Source organism: Carassius carassius, chromosome 7, assembly GCF_963082965.1.
Source record: "Carassius carassius chromosome 7, fCarCar2.1, whole genome shotgun sequence".
Classification (NCBI taxonomy): Eukaryota; Metazoa; Chordata; class Actinopteri; order Cypriniformes; family Cyprinidae; genus Carassius; species Carassius carassius.
In genome coordinates, this window is record NC_081761.1 from 36,215,648 (window position 1) to 36,228,797 (window position 13,150).

General features: G+C 38.6%; 1 protein-coding gene across 1 annotated transcript in view; it reads right to left on the reverse strand.

The window, feature by feature from the left end:
• The window catches only part of LOC132144098 (complement C3-like), a 63,610-nt gene extending 56,703 nt beyond the window's left edge, over positions 1-6,907 (reverse strand). The window contains exons 1-7 of the mRNA XM_059554841.1: positions 6,761-6,907; positions 6,490-6,685; positions 6,181-6,349; positions 3,275-3,348; positions 3,026-3,114; positions 2,718-2,800; positions 2,543-2,630 (exon numbers count right to left, since the gene is read on the reverse strand). Coding sequence (XP_059410824.1) covers positions 2,543-2,630; positions 2,718-2,800; positions 3,026-3,114; positions 3,275-3,348; positions 6,181-6,349; positions 6,490-6,685; positions 6,761-6,831 — 770 coding nt within the window. The 5' untranslated portion in view covers positions 6,832-6,907. The remainder of the gene's footprint in view (positions 1-2,542; positions 2,631-2,717; positions 2,801-3,025; positions 3,115-3,274; positions 3,349-6,180; positions 6,350-6,489; positions 6,686-6,760) is intronic.
• Between the last annotated feature and the right edge of the window lie 6,243 nt (positions 6,908-13,150).

The following is a 13,150-nucleotide window of genomic DNA, read 5'->3' on the forward strand; positions in this document are numbered from 1 at the left end:
AACAACTTTCTTTGAAGCTGCAAATATGTTTAACAAACACACCGTCACAGCAGCCAAAAAAAGACACAATATATAATAAGAGTTAAGAGCCCAACTAATAGAAAACACTAATCACTAGTGTTTTCACAAAGGCCAGGGGGTACTCCCAAGACTGTGCTCTACTCAACCCCTGCCCCTCTCCCTCCGGGGGGTTGACCATGGTGACCTGCGGGAACCTGGGGGAAGGACAGAAGAGGCGAGAGAAAAGGAGATGGAAGGATGAGGAGCGACAGAAATGAGAGAGGGGAGAGAGGAGAAAAAAAAATTCCGGATCCCAGACGCACTGCCGCTCGGCCCTCCACCAGCTGGGTGAACTCCTCTGCGGTGCCTGGCGGTGGCACTGGACGGCCCTCGGCGGACGGCACGACACTCCTCCGCCGCCCCGGTGGACGGTGACGGCTCCTCTGGTTTTGGGCAGCCGGCAGAAGTCCTCCGTTCCCTGCTTCTCCCCATCATGGCGGATGGCAGCAGACTCTGGCTCCCTGGCGAACGGCGCCGACTCCTCTGCTCCCTCATGGATGGCAGCCGCCCCTCCACATCGCAGCCAGCCGGCAGCAAGCTTGTCCATCCCCGGCAACTCACTCCAGCCCACCGCCTCAAGCATCCACGGCGCCCCCGGGTTTCGGCACCAGTGTAACAGGAGTACAAACTTCACATTCACTGGAAGGAGGAGGCGGGAACCGGCAGACATTCAAATAAAGACTTTAATTACAAAATAAACACAAACCAAAACCAAACGCAAAATAAAGCCCAGGCCTGGTCCTCTCTCGTCCTTCACTGTCATCGATCCTCTTTTATATCCTTACGATCTCCTCCATGGGACACGAGACCGGTGAGTGGAGCAGGTGTCGCTCATTCCCAATCACGCCACCGGCCTTGCCCAGCCCCAGTCGTCACAGTCTTTTTTTTTGTAATTAAAGCATTATTTTTTTATGTCAGCCGGTTCCCATCTCCTTCTTCCCATGACTGGAAGTTTTTATATTGTTACACTGGTGCCGAAACCTGGGAGGAAAGAGGGACACTCTGCCGAAGATCCATCGCTGCTGGGGTGAATCCTTTGGTGCCATCAAGCAGGCTGAGGGAGTGTGCCGCCGTGGACGCTCGAGGCGGTGGGCTGGAGTGAGTTGCCGGGGGTGGATGAACTCGCTGCCGGCCGCCCGCAATGTGGAGGGTTGGCTGCCGTCTGTGAGGGAGCGGAGGAGTTGACACCGTTCACCAGGGGGCCAGAGCCGGCTGCCATCCACCAAGAATGGGGAGGAGCAAGGAACGGGGGACTCCTGCCGGCTGCCCAAAACCGGAGGAGCCATCGCCATCCACCGGGCAGTAGAGGAGTGTCGTGCCGTGCTCCAAGGGCCATCCAGTGCCACCACCAGGCACCGCAGAAGAGTTCAAGCACCTGGTGGAGGACAGAGCGGCAGTGTGTCTGAGAACCTGAACAATTTTTTTTCCTCCTCTCTCCCCTTACTCCTCATCCTTCTATCTCCTTTTCTATCGTCTCAGAGCGAAACCGTTTTAGTAGGCAGTGGCTACAGACAATCACTCTCCCCTTAACCTTCCTGTCCGACTTGTCTCTAGTTTTGTGTTTTGTTAGGGTCCTTCTCACTATTTTTAGAAGGATTAAATAGCAGGACTGGTATCTGCTACTTTGTGCAAGGAAGAAAAGGAAAGGCATTGCCAGAGCTCTCTGAAATGACCTCCATTAGGCTACTGCATGCATGTTTCTGACCAAACTGTCAAAAACTCTCTGACGGTGGCATGAAGGCCTGACATCCTATAGTGGGACCATTGCTCATAGTCTATGACCATGGCATTTTTCTGAGGGCAGTTCGGCCATTGGCACCCCATTCTCTTCACGGATGAGTGCAGGTTCAGACTGAGCATGTGACAGACATGAAAGTGTCTGGAGAAGCCAAGGTGGAATGTTATGCTGCCTACAACATCATCCAGTGTGACCGGTTTGGTGGTGGGTCAGTGTCGGCCTGGGAGGAATATCCTTTATGGTGATCCAATGTGTGACCTAAGTGTTACCTTATTTATTATTATTATTATTATTATTATTATTATTATTATTATTATTATTATTATTATTTTATTATTATTATTATTATTTTTTTTAACAGTGCACTATATTATTTATGAATTAAAGAAGATCAATTAATGCTGTAAAAATGTATTTGTTAGTTTCTAAAACATAACGCATTGATTACCTTAAGTTAAGTTTCAGTGCAGATCTACTGGGAATTGACTAACACAATAGAAACAATGTTCATACTACCAATAAAACAGAGAATTAACCACAACTCAAAAAATTGCCTTTTGAGAAAAGATTAATGTCTTTGTTACTTTGGAGGTTTTACTATCTCAACACGGAAATAAAAGTTTTTTTTTTTTTTTTTTTTGCAGTGCATTAATTTGTGGTTTACACATAGATCTATTTTAAATCAAAGCATTGACACTGTAGATTCATTTTCAATACAGTGAAGTAGAATATATTTTCTCTTACTTGGTTTCAATGTCGACTGTCAGACTCTGATCACCCACATAGAAGAATGACTTGCTGGGCTTTAATTTGACTTCAAATGTTGGAAGTACTAAAAGCACACCAGACAAACAAATAAATAAATAAAAATTAATTATCAAATCCTTACACAACAAGATTTTGTTGACAAAGGTCTTACCATATTCTTTGACCTCAAAGTCTGCAGTAAACTTCTTCTGAGGAGTGTTTGAGAACAGTGTGATAATCTTCCAGATTCCAGGACTGAAACAAACAGAACAAATCCAGAATCATGCACATGAAAACAGGGGATAACGTACCATAAACAGAGTTTTGATGCTGTTTATTGATAAATGATTAAATATTGTCCCAAAGCAGACACCATACACTGTACAAATATATATATATATAAATAATATAGTAATATATATATATAAATGAAAAAGTCCTCAGGTTGAATAGCTTCAGTCCTAATATTGTTTTACACACCTGGCAATCTCAGGAATGGCATATTTTCCGGACTTCATTCCTTTGACTGGAAATATCTTCTCTGATGAAATTGTGATGCCTTGAGGATTCTTCAGAAACACAGAAATCAGCATTAACACTGCGACTGCGGCAATCAAATAATGCTCATACAGATGAAATTTCATTAATTAGAGTGTTGTTGTTATTGTGTGTGTGTGTGTGTGTGTGTGTGTGTGTGTGTGTGTGTGTGTGTGAAACAACAGTGTTTACCATTATTTCCACTGTGATTCCCGACTGACTGAGTGGTTCCAGGTTGGGCGTCAAAGAGAAAATCCTGTACTGAACTGCAAAATAGGTCAAAGCAGAAATTGGAACACTTTATTTGAAAGTTTAATGTATTATGATTGTGGTTGTTGTTGTTGTTGTGTGTTAAATGTGTTAAAAATTGCACCATCAATAGCTCACAATAACTAATAACTAGAACAGTATAATAGCGTATCTTATATTCCAACATACATTCCAACATAAAATCTCCAGTGTTAATTTAACACTCTGAGGCCCTGTCCACACGGACACGGGTATTTTTATAACCGTGACTTTTTTTACGCGGTTCGGCCGTTCGTCCACACGGAAACGCAGTTTCAGGCCACCGAAACCGAACATTTTTGAAAACTACGGCCAGGGTGAGCATTTTCAGAAACGCCGGTTGCAGTGTTGTCGTGTGGACAGTATAACCGGGGTTTTTGCCTTGCGACGTCAGAGTGTGCGCCGTTATCCGCTGTGTTTGACGTAAGATTGTGCGCCGCTGACTGCTTCTGATTGGCCAAGGTGACTTTACAATTTGGGTTATATCGCCCCCTGCAGGTGTGGCATGCTCTTGACAGAGCTTGATAGTGTGTTTTTGCGTTTTCATGTGGACGGGACGATTTTTTTTTTAAACGCAGGAGGAAAAACTCCGGTTATAAAAATACCCATGTCCGTGTGGACTAGGCCTGAGTGTGGACTCATATAAATTCTGAAGCAGGGTTAAAAGTAACACTGAAGCAGAGTTGAAGTTAATGAGATAATTAAGAAGTTAATTGAGTCATAATTGACCATTATTGAAGACACCTGATATAACAAGCAGAATCAACAAACCAGAAAATCACAATTTGTGTGTTAGGGATCGTGACCCTTCAGATTTTGTGTGGCTGTGGTAACGGAGTTAAAACATACAGAAGGACCAGAGCAAAGACAATCATGTGGTATTGATTGTGGTTTGAACTATTATCATGGAGTGACCTGAAAGTCTGAGTTCAGGTTTCTTTATTGCGTGTATAAATCAGGTGAAAGAAAAAGAAATCCAGCATTTTTTGCCATAGGACAAAATGTTTTTAAAATTGAGTTCTACATAAAGAAAAAAATATAAGGTCTAGACACACAGACATCAAGAATCAGCTTGAGCATCACAACAACTGTGAACATCAATAAAAGCATGTTGTAACCAATGAAAACGTATCCATGGCTCCCATCATGCATTGCGGCATGAATAAATTATGAGCTGAATTGTCGTTGTAACTTTTTATTCTAATTATATTTTATTTTTGCTGTTTTTATTTGAATTTTTAGTATCTAGTTTCTGTGATGTTCAGAGTAGATCTGTTAATCTGAATATGCTGTTTGTCACCGTTGTTGAGAATCATACGCTGATTCTTGTTATCTTTGTGCGCCTAGAACAAAAAAAAAACAAAAAACTCTTTAATAAAATTAAAAAAAAAATTCAGAATCACTCGCAAGAGATGCCTACAAAATTTATAGAAAGTCTCTAAATAGTGGATAATCAATATAAATACAATTGATCAATATAAATACAAAACAATAAAAAATGATCAATAATGTAAATTTTGCTTAGAGAAAAGACTGTAAATGAGTTCAGTGATTAAGGTCAAGCAACGTTTACATTAAAACATAATCATCACCACCCGATGACTTTTGCTTTTTTACCTGCCAGACAAATTTTACAATTAAGTCACAAGCCAAGAGCCCAACTAAAGCAAACACTGACCACTATAATGGTGACACATAAATTGTGATTTTCTCAGTTGTTGATTCTGCTTGTTAACATTAGGTGTCTTTAATAATGCTCAATCATAACTCAATTAACTTCTTAATTATCTCATTAACTTCAACTCTGCTTCAGTGTTACTTTTAACACTGCTTCAGAGTTTATACGAGTCCACACTCAGTGTTAAATTAACACTGGAGATTCTGCTGTGTATGCTTTTTTAAACTTAGCTTCAAATTTGACACATTTTAAACTTAGCTTCAAATTTGACACACAATGTAATTCATAGTCACTTAAAGACTTTCTTCATACAAAAGAATTTCAGTTTAAAAATTAAATTAAAACCTCACCCTTTTAAAAAGTAAATACACCCATTTTGTGGAACCACCCAGAGGCCACTGACACTAGAAATGTGCTACTGTAAATTTGAATTGCTAGTATATTGTGCGCATGCACTAGGGATGTCAACGAGCAATGTCATTAATCAGTTTAATTTTAGGCTGCATGCAGCTTATGCACAAAACATGTGCAAGCGGCTGTGAGTGACGTGATGGGGCTAAATTATTTGGAAAAGTATTCACTAACATACAATTTACACATGTAATGTGATCCAAACTTTAAAAGTACATTAAAACAGAAACAATACAAAGTTCTTTTGTATTGAAAATGTACACACAATCTGTATGATCTCATGCTGATGTAACACATTTAAAATTCGCATTATGCATTCAAGGGATACTCCACCCCAAAATAAACATTTTGTCATTAATGACTTACCCCCATGTCGTTCCAAACTAGTGGTTGCACGACTAGTGATTTCTGCTAGTCGATTTCTTATTAAAAAAAAAAAAAAAAAAAAAAAAAAACCTTGAGTTACTCGACTTCTTGGGGTTCATGTTACTGTAAATGAAAATACTTTAAATAGCTCTTATCAATAAATGCATATTAATTCATAGCTTTTGCAACAATTACATATGTAAATTGTGTTCAGAAGGTGAACAGAGCTTTTACAGGTTTGGAACGACATGGGGGTAAGTGATTAAAGACAAAATTTTCATTTTGGGTGAGTATTCTTTTAATCCACTCTTTATTTGTATATACATTTAAAAAAAATGCTATCACTTAATCATACCTGTGCTAGCAGGGGTGTAGATGGGTTTGTCTGTTTGTACAAAAATATATCCAGACTGGAATGAGAGTAGGACCTCTTTCTCCAGAGTGGTGGATGGAAACTGAGCTTGTAGATACACATACTGCTTCTCCAGAGGATCGTCAGAGAATAAGTTCTGATCATCAGGGATCTAAATAATGGAAAATGAATTAGTCCCCTGCCAATTTCACAATACATGAAAAGGCATTTTACAAATCAAATTGTTTAACTGTACATGACGCATCACATATATGCCAACACAAGTAAAAAGGTATATCAAAGTGGTGTCACCTTTATATCTTTAAGGATTTGGAAGTTGTTCTCTGCAGTCAGTCTCACTGATTGAGACAGTATCTCCCTGTCTTTTTTGGGGTGGTTCTTAACTATGATCTTCACTTCAAAAGCTGGTCCAGTGTAATCCTGAGCCTCCACAAACACTTTCTCAGAGGAGCCCACCCTCAGCAAGTTAGGAGCCGACAGAACAAATCTGAGGAGATCAAATCAGAGCGTTTGAGAACAGATCTGTCAGTGAATCCATGAACAAACAGTGTTTGATACTCACAGTGGTTGACATAGTGTGAGGAGCGGTGAGGAGAGAATAACCACAGTCAGAAGCAGCAGCTTCACCTCCATCCTGACGGTCTGTGTGTCTCTTCCTGTGAGTGTCTGTGAATCCGCAGCAGCACAGATTTATACCTGTCTCCACGACCCTCAGTCCAAACTGCTCTCTCTCTTTGACACTCCTCTTCCCATCATGGCAATTAGGCAACACATTTGGGAAGGGGTGGATCTTGGATATATATATTTTTTGTGCAATTTCCAAAAATAGAACAAGAAACTCCAATAAAATATTGTGTTTATTGCTTTTTTTTGTGTGAGAAAAACAAATCAAAACAAAAAACTAAGTGATGAAGCTGTGTTTTATCACATTTTATCACATGTTTTATCACATTACTACTATTGTTTTATCTTATTTATTATGTATGTTATTATGCAACCCATATGCACACAAAACCAAGAAACGACATATTCAGACTATTATGGTTGCAGCTCACAAATGTACTAAACTAGAGGCATAACTGTCTGTTTTAAATGAATATGTTTGGTTGTTTGCATTCCAAAAATCCTAAATAATAAAATTTACAAATAATGTTTTTATTGAACAAAATGTCAACTATATGTCTGAAATGCATCGCACTTTCCATTATGACCTACTGAATATTAAATAAATGTTGTGATGTCAAAATGTTGTGGAACTGAGTGCAGTTTTGTGTAACAGACAGGAGACTTATAAAGAGCTTGAAGAATTCATTTCAGTTGCTTTAAGAATAAGAATCAGAATGATTTCCTGTAAATGATTGCGCTTGTTGTGTAAATTCAACCTTTGGTAAATTGGCAGCTGCTCTGTTGATCTTTTTGGGATCCAGAGAACTATTGAACAGAAGGCCTATATTGTCAATAAAAATAATGGCGATGTTGTAACCTGTGCTTATATGAGATTTGCTGAACGAATTTTCACTTACCAACCATTTCCTCTAGAATTCATATACACGTTATAATTACTTTTTTATTCAAATGAATGTTAACAATAATTAAGAAAGTGGGTCTTTCTAATCTCTGGTTGCTCCAGTGAGAATGTCACTGTCAGTAGGGGAGAAGTGAGCGTTGTAACACATTTTGTTAAACATCTTTAACAGACATCTATAGCATTTTTATTATGTGCTTTTATGAGCCCTATATATATACATATATACAGTACCTTTCAAAAGTATTCAAACACCTTAATTTTTAACTTTTAAAAACATTTCATATTATGCCAGAAATGCTGGATCACTTTTTTATCCACCTAATTTATGTGCACAGTAAAGAAACCCAAACTCAGGCATCCAGGTAACTCCATGACAATTAGTCCAAACCACAACCAAGTCCATAAGATTGCCTTGGATCTGGTCTGTTTGTTACAACTCAGTTACCACAGCCACACAAAGTCTAAAGTAAATAACTGAAGGGTCAAGATCCCAACTAAAGCAAACACTGACCACTATAATGGTGATACACAAATTGTGATTTTCTCGGTTGGTGATTCTGCTTGTTAACATCAGGTGTCTTCAATAATGGTCAATCATAACTCAATTAAATTAATTATCTCATTAACTTCAACTCTGCTTCAGTGTTACTTTTAACACTGATTCAGTGTTTATATGTGTCCACACTCAGAGTGTTTAATTTTCAATTGTTGGAAGTTACATTTTCTTATTGAGAGGATTTAAAGTAGTGTTTACCTAACTTTTATCATAAAGCCCAATGCGAACGATTGTCATAGTAACTACTATCTGTCGAAATAACTGACGAACAGCAAAATATGTGAAATTTCATTTGTTTATGTGTTCATTTGTTTATATGTGCTCAACTGTCCCATACTGATGCGACACCTTACAGTCGTGGCAAAAAGTTTTGAGAATTACATAAATATTGGAAATTGGAAAAGTTGCTGCTTAAATTTTTATAATAGCAATTTGCAAATACTCCAGAATGTTATTAAGAGTGATCAGATGAATTGCATAGTCCTTCTTTGCCATGAAAATTAACTTAATCCAAAAAAAAACTTTCCACTGCATTTCATTGCTGTCATTAAAGGACCTGCTGAGATCATTTCAGTAATCGTCTTGTTAACTCAGGTGAGAATGTTGACGAGCACAAGGCTGGAGATCATTATGTCAGGCTGATTGGGTTAGAATGGCAGACTTGACATGTTAAAAGGAGGGTGATGCTTGAAATCATTGTTCTTCCATTTTTAACCATGGTCACCTGCAAAGAAATGCGTGCAGCCATCATTGCGTTGCATAAAAATGGCTTCACAGGCAAGGATATTGTGGCTACTAAGATTGCACCTAAATCAACAATTTATAGGATCATGAAGAACTTCAAGGAAAGAGGTTCAATTCTTGTAAAGAATTAGGGCGTCCAAGAAAGTCCAGCAAGCGCCAGGATGGTCTCCTAAAGAGGATTCAGCTGCGGGATCGGAGTGCCACCAGTGCAGAGCTTGCTCAGGAATGGCAGCAGGCAGGTGTGAGCGCATCTGCACGCACAGTGAGGCCAAGACTTCTGGAAGATGGCCTGGTGTCAAGAAGGGCAGCAAAGAAGCCACTTCTCTCCAAAAAAAAACATCAGGGACAGATTGATCTTCTGCAAAAAGTATAGTGAATGGACTGCTGAGGACTGGGGCAAAGACATATTCTCCGTTGAAGCCCCTTTCCGAATGTTTGGGGCATCTGGAAAAAGGCTTGTCCGGAGAAGAAAAGGTGAGCGCTACCATCAGTCCTGTGTCATGCCAACAGTAAAGCATCCTGACACCATTCATGTGTGGGGTTGCTTCTCATCCAAGGGAGTGGGCTCACTCACAATTCTGCCCAAAAACACAGCCATGAATAAAGAATGGTACCAAAACACCCTCCAACAGCAACTTCTTCCAACAATCCAACAACAGTTTGGTGAAGAACAATGCATTTTCCAGCACGATGGAGCACCGTGCCATAAGGCAAAAGTGATAACTAAGTGGCTCGGGGAACAGAATGTTGAAATTTTGGGTCCATGGCCTGGAAACTCCCCAGATCTTAATTCCATTGAGAACTTGTGGTCAATCCTCAAGAGGCGGGTGGACAAACAAAAACCCACTAATTCTGACAAACTCCAAGAAGTGATTATGAAAGAATGGGTTGCTATCAGTCAGGATTTGGCCCAGAAGTTGATTGAGAGCATGCCCAGTCGAATTGCAGAGGTCCTGAAAAAGAAGGGCCAACACTGCAAATACTGACTCTTTGCATAAATGTCATGTAATTGTCGATAAAAGCCTTTGAAACGTATGAAGTGCTTGTAATTATATTTCAGTACATCACAGAAACAACTGAAACAAAGATCTAAAAGCAGTTTAGCAGCAAACTTTTTGAAAACTAATATTTATGTAATTCTCAAAACCTTTGGCCACGACTGTACTATAATAAGTGAAAGACATCTTTATATCCCCGACTGGACAAGTTAGCCTGATTTAAAAAAAAGAAAAAAAAAAAACAGAAAAAGAAGACTGAGCAAGCATCGAAACGCAAGACTGATTCTGATTATATTAACGTTTCATTCAACAATAAAACAAGCTTAATGGCTCACATAAACTCACGGTTTTCATCCAAAATATCTTAAAATGTGTTCCGAAGTCGAACGAAGCTTTTACGGTTTGGAACGACATGGAGGTAAGTGATTAAAGGCAAGATTTTCATTTTGGGGTGGAGTAACCTTTTAAGTATTGGTAAATGCTGATTGTATTGTATAGGTGGCATTTTGACATTTATTTTATTGAGCTAGTTTCATTTGATACATAACTTTATCCTGATGCTTCTGATTGTTTTTACAACACGAATTCCGGAAAAGTTGGGACGTTTTTTAAATTTTAATAAAATGAAAACTAAAAGACTTTCAAATCACATGAGCCAATATTTTATTCACAATAGAACACAGATAACATAGCAAATGTTTAAACTGAGAAAGTTTACAATTTTATGCACAAAATGAGCTCATTTCAATTTTGATTTCTGCTACAGGTCTCAAAATAGTTGGGACGGGGCATGTTTACCATGGTGTAGCATCTCCTTTTCTTTTCAAAACAGTTTGAAGACGTCTGGGCATTGAGGCTATGAGTTGCTGGAGTTGTGCTGTTGGAATTTGGTCCCATTCTTGCCTTATATAGATTTCCAGCTGCTGAAGAGTTCGTGGTCGTCTTTGACGTATTTTTCGTTTAATGATGCGCCAAATGTTCTCTATAGGTGAAAGATCTGGACTGCAGGCAGGCCAGGTTAGCACCCGGACTCTTCTACAACGAAGCCATGCTGTTGTTATAGCTGCAGTATGTGGTTTTGCATTGTCCTGCTGAAATAAACAAGGCCTTCCCTGAAATAGACGTTGTTTGGAGGGAAGCATATGTTGCTCTAAAACCTTTATATACCTTTCAGCATTCACAGAGCCTTCCAAAACATGCAAGCTGCCCATACCGTATGCACTTATGCACCCCCATACCATCAGAGATGCTGGCTTTTGAACTGAACGCTGATAACATGCTGGAAGGTCTCCCTCCTCTTTAGCCCGGAGGATACGGCGTCCGTGATTTCCAACAAGAATGTCAAATTTGGACTCGTCTGACCATAAAACACTATTCCACTTTGAAATAGTCCATTTTAAATGAGCCTTGGCCCACAGGACACGACGGCGCTTCTGGACCATGTTCACATATGGCTTCCTTTTTGCATGATAGAGCTTTAGTTGGCATCTGCTGATGGCACGGCGGATTGTGTTTACCGACAGTGGTTTCTGAAAGTATTCCTGGGCCCATTTATTAATATCATTGACACAATCATGCCGATGAGTGATGCAGTGTCGTCTGAGAGCCCGAAGACCACGGGCATCCAATAAAGGTCTTCGGCCTTGTCCCTTACGCACAGAGATTTCTCCAGTTTCTCTGAATCTTTTGATGATGTTATGCACTGTAGATGATGAGATTTGCAAAGCCTTTGCAATTTGACGTTGAGGAACATTGTTTTTAAAGTTTTCCACAATTGTTTTACGCAGTCTTTCACAGATTGGAGAGCCTCTCCCCATCTTTACTTCTGAGAGACTCTGCTTCTCTAAGACAAAGTTTTTATAGCTAATCATGTTACAGACCTGATATCAATTAACTTAATTAATCACTAGATGTTCTCCCAGCTGAATCTTTTCAAAACTGCTTGCTTTTTTAGCCATTTGTTGCCCCCGTGCCAACTTTTTTGAGACCTGTAGCAGGCATTAAATTTTAAATGAGCTAATTAAGTGGATAAAAGTGTAAAATTTCTCAGTTTTAACATTTGCTACGTTATCTATGTTCTATTGTGAATAAAATATTGGCTCATGTGATTTGAAATTCCCTTAGTTTTCATTTTATTAAAATTTAAAAAACGTCCCAACTTTTCCGGAATTCGGGTTGTATGTGCAGATGTTTTCTTGGAATCACAACACTCACTGGATACAAGACGGACACATAGAGGCAAAACAAGTGGAAAAGTCTCAGAGAAGAGGGACAACCCTCATGTGTGTGCTCATCTCAGAAAGTTGATGGACTTTCAGTATGTATTTATCAAATTGTCTTTTGCAGGAATATTCTTAATTTAATAGAACATAAACTCAAACAACAGAATTTGTGATTTAATGTTGATTCCAGCATTTTATTTTAATAATTTTATTTTAAACATTTTTTTTTTACAAAAAATATACAAATTCTGTTGATTGATCTTCATTTTTATAGAAAGTTAATGTTCTACTCTGAGCATGGCTTATTTTTTTTTAACATGTATTTGTAGTTATTTGTGATGCAATGTTATTTTTATGATAAGATTTTAACTGTTGAAAGACTGACATTTTTATTTTACCAGTAAAAGCCTTGCAATGTCTTTCTGCCAGTTTTAATAAATACTTATTTGCAACATCATTGACTTTATTCATTTTTATTAATTTGTAAATGTATTAAGATAGAGCTCATGATAATTCATTTATATACATATTTTATAGTTTACTGTTAAAATTATTCTTTAAAGCAGTTTCATTGTTAAATTATTACAACATCATATTGTATTTTGGGGTATTTACAGGATTTTATTGGCAACTTTTTTGCCAGGTAAATACTGTACTTTAGTGAAATTACAAAATATTGCTGTAAAATAAACTACAAGTTAAATTCAACGTTACTGTAAAAAATACTACAAACTACTGTATTTCACATACACTGCGCTTTGGACACAAACTTTCAATAATAAAATTTTTTATTTGACCTGTGTTATGGTCTTGTATTTATTTGGACTATCTGAGCAATATAAAGTCGTGGCCTAGTGGTTAGAGAGACTCCTAACCCTAGGGTTGTGGGTTTGAAACTCGGGCC